This window comes from Adiantum capillus-veneris, chromosome 30, assembly GCF_014529385.1.
Source record: "Adiantum capillus-veneris isolate H3 chromosome 30, ASM1452938v2, whole genome shotgun sequence".
NCBI classification, from domain to species: Eukaryota; Viridiplantae; Streptophyta; class Polypodiopsida; order Polypodiales; family Pteridaceae; genus Adiantum; species Adiantum capillus-veneris.
Window position 1 is genome coordinate 87,607,254 of NC_140960.1, and position 9,964 is coordinate 87,617,217.

General features: G+C 41.3%; 1 protein-coding gene across 1 annotated transcript; it reads left to right on the plus strand.

The window, feature by feature from the left end:
• Positions 1–2,951: 2,951 nt before the first annotated feature.
• On the plus strand, positions 2,952–7,999 carry LOC147418355 (uncharacterized). Its single transcript, XM_086507595.1, has 3 exons — positions 2,952–5,436; positions 5,775–6,596; positions 6,833–7,999. The coding sequence occupies exons 1-3, from the start codon at positions 2,997–2,999 to the stop codon at positions 7,309–7,311; spliced, it is 3,741 nt and encodes a 1,246-aa protein (XP_086363721.1). The 5' UTR covers positions 2,952–2,996; the 3' UTR covers positions 7,312–7,999.
• Positions 8,000–9,964: the final 1,965 nt, after the last annotated feature.

The following is a 9,964-nucleotide window of genomic DNA, read 5'->3' on the forward strand; positions in this document are numbered from 1 at the left end:
TTGGGTCATTCTAGAAGAACTCAATCATTTTCTTTGGATTTAACATTACATCGAGGCTTGTCAGTAGTAGCAACCTTTTTCTTTTGCTATGTAATCTTCATAGCTTTGTTGATCTATGCAAGAATCTCTCCAAATCAAGTCTATTGGAATCTACTTATAGGAGGACATGCCCACAAATAAGGGATGGGAAAGCTGCTCTTGACAAATTTCATTGGATGCATGGGAGGGCGTCTCCCCAATATGATCACTTTCTTTATACCTCCATGCCCCCTCCATGCATGTAGTTACTCGATGAGGGCCAAGTGTATTGTGATTACATGAGGAACGCAGATGATGAACAAGACACTTGGGTTAATGATGTTTCATTAGAGGTTCAAACCAATCCAATGAAATTCAATTTTCAATTAATTAACATGTCAAGATCTAATGTGGTTCTTGAACATAAGTGGTTGTATAGCCTTGGACCTACCTTGAAATGTAGGTATGAACATAACATTCTTTACCTACCTTAAAATGTAGCTATCAACATAACACTCTTTAGTTTGAGGGTGATGGAAGCCATGTTTTTCTCTCTAGAGAGCATGATATACCCTCTTCTCCTCTCATATGTTCAATTGAAATGCAATCTTTGTGGCAAGCAATTGAGATAAGGTAATTTTATGTGTTACCGTGTATCTCACTTGTCTCTACCTGAAGAGAAATCTTTAAGCCTGATTCTATTTTTTGAAGTGATGAACTTAGGCTGAGTTCAGATGAGCCTGGCAAAAACCTGCACCCTTATTGGCTACCTCCAGGCCACTTGTACACAAGAGGTAAAGGAAACTCTTTTGCCAAAAGTAAACGATAGTCTATCAACCAACTATTGTGGGCATATTGGTTGAGCTAATGTCCTCCAACAAAGGATAAGGGATCAAGTTGCATCCTTTTTATTTCGTGTTCAAAAGAGACGCATTATATTATACATGCCCAAAAGAGTAAACGTGTTTTCATGCCAAAAAAATACTTACTTCTATTACCTTGCAAAATCAATCCCTTATTATGTCGGTGTCTTCAAATGTTGCTATCGGTGCTACTGCGTTGCACATTTGTCCACCACCCTTCATGGAAGGCATGCTTGATGGCACCAAGTAAACTCTGTGGAAATTCAATTTTCTTGCAATTTTGGATTTGTATGAACTACTTGATATAGTGTTGGGGCAAAATGGTGCTGACCTAGAGCTTGTTGTTCCAAAAAATCCAAGCCTTGTACTTACTCTAGATGTTACTCTTGTATGTGCCTGGAAGAGAAGGAATGCAGATACGTTGTGCACCAATATCATGTGTGTAAGTGATTCCGTTCTCACTTCGATCTAGCATATCACTAAAGCACATGAAGCTTGCATCATATGAGGTGCACAATCACACCAAGATCCAAAATCTAGAAAATCAGCTTGCTACTAAAAAACTTCCTATGGTGGCAGAGAGAAGGTGGAGGCCTTTATCAAGCGAGTTAAAGGTCTCCAAGATCAATCAGCTACTATTGGCATGGCCATTTTTTCGAAAGATTTAGCTCGATGTTGCATTTGCTTATTTCCAGCTAGACATGATGGTCTTGTTATGGCACTCAAACACATTCTATAAGTACCATCGTTCTTTTGTACTAATAGAACTCATTAACAAAATAGAGATGAACTAGGCTTGTCCCTTTTTCCAGGAGCTTGTTCACTTGCCTCATAATCTCTTATTGTCAAGCTGGTGAGACTCGACTAGGAGGCTTACTAGGAGGTGGATTAGAAGCTCTAAGGAATGACCATCTTGTCCTGTTTTGGATGGTAGCTCCCGCTCCCTAGGAATGTCATTGTAAACACACCTTGAAACTCATAAACCAGAGAATTTTAACTCCTCTTTAGTTTAATTTTTTCACGTTCAGTTGTAGTTAGAGCAGCAGGTCACTTTTAATTTTCATGCCATCATTCGTTTATATATTGATGCTTTTCTTAGTGTGTATTACTTAATAAGTTGTGTATCTTTTCTATTAAAATAAATTCCATGAGGAAAAATCAAGTGGCAACATTGCTCTGTAATCATGGTAAAGACTTTCATTCTTACATATATTACAGACAACTAGTGCAAGTGTGACCATACAAGAGGCACAATTATCCTAAAAAGTAAGCGATAACTTTGCTTTGCGGGACCAATGCATGTGTGCATGCTCCAACCATGCTAATTTTCATATGTGCAGTGCCATCTTTCTTGATGCAAACGAGGATATGTGACTTGACTGCCCTCAACATCAACCCTATCCTTGCAAAGTTGCAAGGCTCCTCATAAGTCTTTTTAATAAGAGCCGGGTTGCACCATGGGTTAGTAGTAGATGAAAAGGGTTGGTGTTTCTATTTTCAAGGAGATCATGAGAGATATTTAGTTGGAGATGGCAAGCCTACGATTAAGGAGAGCTTTTCACTACCTAAAAGATAGCTTAGAGCCGGGTTGCACCATGGGTTAGTGAGGACAAGAGGGGTGAAGTATTGCACAGGATCGCGCCCATAGTCATAGATAAAAAAGGTCGGAAATTTCTATTTTCTAGGAGATCATGAGAGATATTTAGTTGGTGATGGCAAGCCTATGATTAAGGAGAGCTTTTCACTACCTAAAAGATAGCTTATTCCCCTCTTTTTTTAAAATTCTATTGTGATTTGTGAACGTTTTCTACATTTATGGAGGAAAACATGGACATGTATTTATGTAATAAACAATAACCCTACTAACACATGGTGCGACCCAGCTCTAAGTGACTTCAGTTTAAAGTTAGTTGAAGTAAGCAAGTTGGCAACCGGGCTGCCCACAATTGCATAACGATTAAATTTTGACTTGCAAAAGTTAGGGTGGAGGCCGTAAAGGTAAACATTTTTCAGCGCTGATAGCACTGCCTCAACACTATATAGCATGGGCCGCCTCCTACTTGAATCAGACGAGGCCGATTCTCTTGCCACCCGCCCCCGTAGCTCGCGTGCACGATGCCGCAACCGTCTCCTCTCCAAGGTACTCTCATTCCCCTCTTCTTCTTCTCCTTCTTCTGCATTTCATGTCCCGCCGTTCTCTGTGTTTGCTCTTCCATCGCCGTAGTAACTCAGAAGAGCCAAGCCCCATACTTTGCCTTTGGTAATGTAGTCTCCGCGGCAGAGGCCCTTCATTCTTACAGCTCTCACCCACAATCCTATGCATCTGGGTCTCGTACCCTACTCTCTTATAAGGATCCAACTCACATTTGGAGCTCGGAGAGCACACCCACGGCCAAATTCACAGGAAGACGTGGGTTGCTTCCAAGCGCGGATGTCAGCATTGCTGACAAAGAGGCCTTGCTCGCTTTTAAGGCAGGCATCTCTCATGACCCACATAAGGCATTGAACTCCTGGAGCACGTCGGGTTCTGCTTTCCCTTGCAACGGAACGCGAAGCTGGGCAGGTGTAAGGTGTGACTCGGGTGACAGAGTAGTCTCTCTTGATCTCCATGCCCGAAACCTGACAGGCTCTATTACTCCTTTCTTTGCAAATCTCACCATGCTGACACATCTCAACCTCTCCATCAACAGCCTAACAGGTCGGATTCCGCTGCAACTTGGCCTCCTTGCTTCCCTGAAATATTTGGATTTTAAGGAGAACAGCTTAATAGGTCCAATCCCCGCGGAACTCGGCAATTGTACATCTCTTTTATGGCTTGATGTCAGCCATAACCAGCTCAATGGAACGATACCGGCCTCTCTCGAGCAACTTTCCGATCTCTTCATGCTTCAGCTTCACGACCTACCTAGCTTGACAGGTTCCATTCCATCACAATTGGGTAACCTGACCAACCTTACTTACCTTTATCTTGGCAGCAACAGTTTAATAGGCGATATACCCCCGCAACTCGGGAACCTTCACAAGCTCAAGGAGCTCTATGTCATACTCAACAAACTCAATGGTACGATCCCTGCAGAGCTTGGCCGCCTTGAAAATCTGGAATACCTGGCTCTGTTCATGAACAATTTCGAGGGTAGCATCCCCCCTCATCTAGGAAACCTTACCAATCTGAAGTATTTCTGGTGCCTCTACAGTAATTTGGGAGGCACCATACCTGCAGAGCTCGGCAACCTTCATAACCTGATTGAGCTTGATCTGTCAATTAATTTTGCCATCTCTGGAGCCATCCCTCCTGAGCTTGGTCAGCTGAATCATCTGCAAACATTAAAACTATTTCACATGAATCTCTCCGGTAGCATACCAAAAGAGTTGGGAAATCTCTCAAACCTTCAGCATTTGTACGCTTTCAACAACAAGTTGTCAGGAACAATCCCACCAGAGTTGGGTCAGCTGGAAAGATTGCTCAATCTTAACTTCTATTCCAATCGGCTCTCTGGGCCTTTGCCAGTTGAGCTTGCCAAGCTTCAGAATCTGGAAAATCTTGTTCTCTTTTCCAACAGCCTAAATGGCAGCATTCCTCCACAGCTTGGAGATATGAAGGCCTTGCAGTCACTCTACCTTGGGGACAATGTCTTCACAGGCAACTTACCTGAGAAGTTTGGAAATCTGGAAAATCTTCTCTACTTTGAAGTGAGTCCGAACCTGCTCACCGGACCCATCCCAAGAACTCTAGGAAAGCTCAAGGATTTAATTTACATAAATCTTTCCAAGAACAAATTTTCGGGCACTCTACCTGAGGAGCTCGCCTATTGTACAAAGCTGCAGTGGCTCAAAGTTTCTAATAACACTTTAAGTGGTGAGGTTCCTATTATGTTCACCTCATTGCAAGAGCTTCACAGTCTGGCGCTTGCAAATAATCATTTCAATGGGAGCCTTCCTGCCGACTTTGTGAACTCTAGCAGTTTGGTGGTTCTGGATTTTCAGCGGAATCAGTTTAGCGGGCAGCTGCCGGATTCCTGGGCTCAGCTTGAAAATTTGAGAGTTCTGAGTGTGGGGTATAACCATCTTGAGGGTTCCATACCCGATTGGCTGTGGAGTCTTAACCAATTACAACTAATTAACTTAGCAAATAACAACTTTTCAGGTACAATATCTAGCCAGATAAGCAAAGCAGAGGGGCTGAAGTATAATGTCAGTGTCGTAGAGGAGGATCGGACGCTGTATTCAGATGATGTGACGCTGGATTTGAAGGGCTCCGAGGCATACTTCAAGTACTTGTTGACGGTTGTCATTTCACTGGATTTGTCAGGAAATGCTCTAACTGGGATTATACCTGATGAGATTGGTGTATTAAGTGGCTTATTTAACCTCAATCTCTCACACAATGCTCTGACAGGGCCCATTCCTCGTTCTTTGGCCAATGTACTTACAATGGAGTCATTGGATCTCTCAGATAATTCACTCAGTGGTGAAATACCCTCTCAGCTCACAAAGTTAACAGCTTTAGCCTTCTTGAATTTGTCAGAAAACCAGTTTTCTGGGAGGATTCCAAAAGGTGGTTGTTTGAAATTTTCTGCATCAAGGTCTTTCATTATTGCATTGCTTTATATCGCACACACATGCACACGCCTATGATTCATCTAGGTGTACTAGATACATTGTGTGGCACACAAACGCGACACTCCCGTACATATGCCTAGGATTCATCCAGGTATACCTAAATACATTGTGTGACACAAACACGTGCAGACACATACACACACACAAGCACCCATCTATATACCTAGATAGAATGTGTGTGTGTGTGTGTGGACTTTTGTATTGTATGAGGCCTGTTTTGAGTATGAATTGGCAATCTCTATATTAACTTTATAATGGATAATTATTTGACAGGGAACCAATTTGATTTATTTTTAAATGAGTCATACTTGGGAAATCCAGATCTTTGTGGTTATCCGCTCACTGTCGTATGTGCAGAAGGGAATGATGAAGATTCCTTGGTGAATCATAGTGCAATGTCAAAATGGAAAATTATAGGTGGTTGCATATCCGGGGTTGTGGCTACTGCATGTGTGATTGCTCTAGCATGGTACTTGGTTCTAAAAAGGAAAAAAGCAGGCAAGCCAGCATCTGTCCATACTTTTGACAAGCGAGTCAGTTTATCTCTCAAAGAGCTTTTGGGTGCGACGAATAATTTCAGCGATGCTAATATTCTTGGTAGAGGTGGCTCTTGCACTGTGTACAAAGGTATTTTAAGTAACAACATGGTAGTTGCTGTGAAGAAGCTGGATAACCTCAACCACCAAGAAGGCCAAAGTAGTTTTGTCTCAGAATTTACTGTCTTAGGCCGAATACGCCATAGAAATCTTGTGAGAATCCTTGGCACTCTTTCCACTGCGCATATCAAGTGCTTGATACTAGAGTATATTCGGAATGGAGATCTGGATACACATCTACACAAGGATGGATGTGTGTTGAGTTGGGATCATCGTTTCCAAGTGGCCATTGGAGTTGCACAAGGGTTGGTGTATTTGCACTGCGATACTGGAGTTGGCCAAATACTTCACTGTGATCTGAAGCCAAGCAATATTCTTCTTGATGAGGATTATGAGCCTCACATAAGTGACTTTGGCATAGCCAGACTGATCAGTGCAGGGAAGGACGGCGAGAGTGCGGTAGAAGCTTTTCGTGGCTCGTTTGGATATGTGGCACCAGGTAATAATAGATACAATGTGTCTGTGTGGACTCAAAGCGTCTCTGCTTGGGGTGTATGTGGGTGCGCATAAGCACATGTATGTATTTTATATGCGTGCACATATGTGTGTGTGTGTACACACACACATATATATATGTATGTATGTATATAAAATGTGTATATGGTGCTCTTCCATTATATGTTGGATAAAATGATTGACACTTTGGATATTTTTTGGAATGATACTCTGCAACAGAGTATGCATATGGTGGAAAAATTACTGCTAAAGGGGATGTTTACAGCTTTGGAATTGTGCTTTTGGAGATGCTCACAAGAAAACGACCAACGAGTGATGCCTTTGCTGAGGCGACAAGCATGACTTTGTGGGTGCAAGCTGCATTTCGCACCAACTGGATCGATGCAATCGATCCAGCTCTAACCAAGGAGTTGGCAGATGAGAAGTTAAAACATGAGATATACAGTGTGTTGGTCATTGCAATGTCTTGTGCGAAGAGGGCTCCTGCGGATCGTCCATCAATGACAGATGTTCTTAATGCATTGTCGTATGTGAGACAAGGAAAGCCATGTCAAATAACCTTTGATGAGCTTATATGTTCTGCTACTCCAGATAAATACCATCTAGCATTTCTTGGAGACACAAGCTCGGATTCGTCTTCCATCCTTCCCAGCACCGATCATATGTCGTTGTCAGATCCCTTTTTATCCCATAGATGATGCGTGATTATGCATGAAGGTTGGTTTTCTCATTTCAATGGAGCATTGGTTCTGGATTGTGGCTTTGGTTTGTGCTTTCGCTTCAACTGGATCTCTAGCGGAATCGTTTGAGCAGGAACTTCTGTGGGTCGGTGTGTGATGAGAGGGATGCTAATGCCCATGAAAATTGTTCATCAGAAAGTCCAGAGTGATTAAGGCAGTTTTTGGTGGAAAATGTGTGGAGCATTCATCATTTCTTGCAGTGCACTTAGAAATCTAGCTTTCAAAAGTGTTGCTGGCTATCAAGGTAAACTCGAAGAAACTGCGACCAGGTCGCCCACGCAAGTTCCCATCCAAGAAACAAAGAAGACAAAAGCACTTCAAACTGTCCATCAGAAGCAATTGTACAGCAGCACTATTCTTGGCCGCTACCATTGAACGCTGAATATCCTCATACCAGCTATTTGCACAAGCTACAACAGCAGGCACCTTGCCAAAAGAATCAATTTCAAGTGCTTTGGAGAGGGAGGGAGGGAGCCCCAAGTAGTGAGTAACTAAGGATGTGTTCAATGGGCACCAATTGTAAAATTGGCATACTGGGAAAGCTAGTGTGCAATGACTACTTAGCAGGAATTATTTCAATTCAATGTGTAGATATTATAGAGTGTAAGTATTGATATTATTGCATTGAGAAGTGAGCTAATGGTAATTTGAGGTTAATAGTGATACCTCTTGTAAGTAGATTCCCATATATTTGTCCCTTCAATGACCAAACCTTGTAGGATTGGAGAATTTAAGAGCTAGCAAATGGTGATAGTAGTAAAAGTTTGTAGATGTAAAAAAGATTATGATTAATGAATTATGTGCATGGTATGCTTCTGTCTCAATTAATTAACAAGCCTACATGGAATGTAAAAATAAGAGGCAATGTTGTAATCTTCTTCTTTTCCTTAAATCCATTCTAGTTTTATCAAAATAAAAATAAAAATAAAAAAAATAAGAGGCTTATTTGTGAGAGAGAAAGCAAGAAAGTGAGACTAATATCTTAAAGAATTTGTTGCACTTGTTTTTTTTTTAAACAAGTGTAACAATTAACCATTTAAATTACAATATATTCCAAAAGCATAAAATCAATGGTTAAAGAAACACTTGGAAGCATTGTAACAAATTGAGAAAAAAAGTAAGTGATAAAATCATGAGACCTGCCATTAGATTTATGCATGGAACAAAAAAAGACCCAAAAAAGAAGACGACTTTAGCTAAACAAATGTGAGTGCCTAAACAACAATTTCAATGGTCTACAACTATGTAAGGCATCTCTCAAGAGCACAAAAATGGGGGAATGCCGACGACAATCTATAACAGTACACCACGGTCCACATATGTCATTCTATGTACAAATTTTAAAAAACAAAACAGATTTTTTTTTTTAATATGTCTTTCAAAAGAATAATATGAATTGATATAGCCTTAGTACACCCACCTAGATCTATCTCAAGTCCTTGTTCGGTAGCTGCAAGAGCTCATACACTCACCCTTCTTTCATTACATCTTTTAGCAGTAGCTCTATAATCAACATGCACCAACTATGGCTGCATACTACCTCCTTAGTTCTTCCCGCGGTGGCAATCTCAAATCAAACCCTCGTGCAACCATGAACTCTCTCTCTCTCTCTCTCTCTCTGTCTCTCTCAGCATGTGCACATGTGCGTGCAATATTGCTGGTTCTTCTGAGTGTGGCCACCTGCTCCGGCATTGTTTTCCACTCCAAACACTTGCATGAAAAAAAGCCTACAGGCAAGCTTGAGCGGGATCTCCTCAAATGTTTGCAAGGGTGCAAGTTTGGCCATTTTGCTTGTTCCCAAAATTAGCTTCATGTTGTCATACAATTAAGTGTCAAAACGGATAGTACTGATTAGTTGGTCCTTTATAGACTCATGGACCTCAATGCCTTGCAATCCTACACTCTCATAACCAAGGTCAGCTTTGTTAATTATAGATGCATGATAACCTCGATCGATTTGTCTCACATTGTGGTTGCAACTTGCCTTTAACTCTCATTCACATTCATGCAACCTCATCTACTATGTTATATAGCAAGCATTCCGCTCGTCTCCATGCGTGCAAAGTTCCTTACTGTGGCCGTGCTTTCACTGATTGGAACTAGATGATTGGAAAACCTCTGCATGATTATACCATGTTAAAAATTAAGACAAAGTCGCGCAAGGCTTAGCTTTAACATTTCTTCAAGTCTCCACCACAAACACTAGAAATACATCTATCTCTAGTGTCTAGCACATGGTATGGGCCATGTACAAAAAATAATTCAAATGTACCATTTTCTTTGTCCATTGTACAAGAATGAAGTATGTGTCCTCCAATATCAGCCTCAAATAAAGGAAAGAAGGCAAGTTAATCAAAGACAGAGAACTAGATCCATTACGACTGGCCCACCAATACAAGAATCTTCTCTTTGTTTGAATTATGGGAGACAACTATGAGTGGACAAATACAAGCATTTGAATCACCCGGCATTGCTACTGACGATAGCTACCATTCATTGTCTACACCTTGCACGTGTGCGAATAGGGTAAGATTGTTTTGATTCCTAGTGCATTGATCTCCAAAGTGATGGTTCAAAGAGCTAGTACTCATGACCTATGCCAAATGCATTT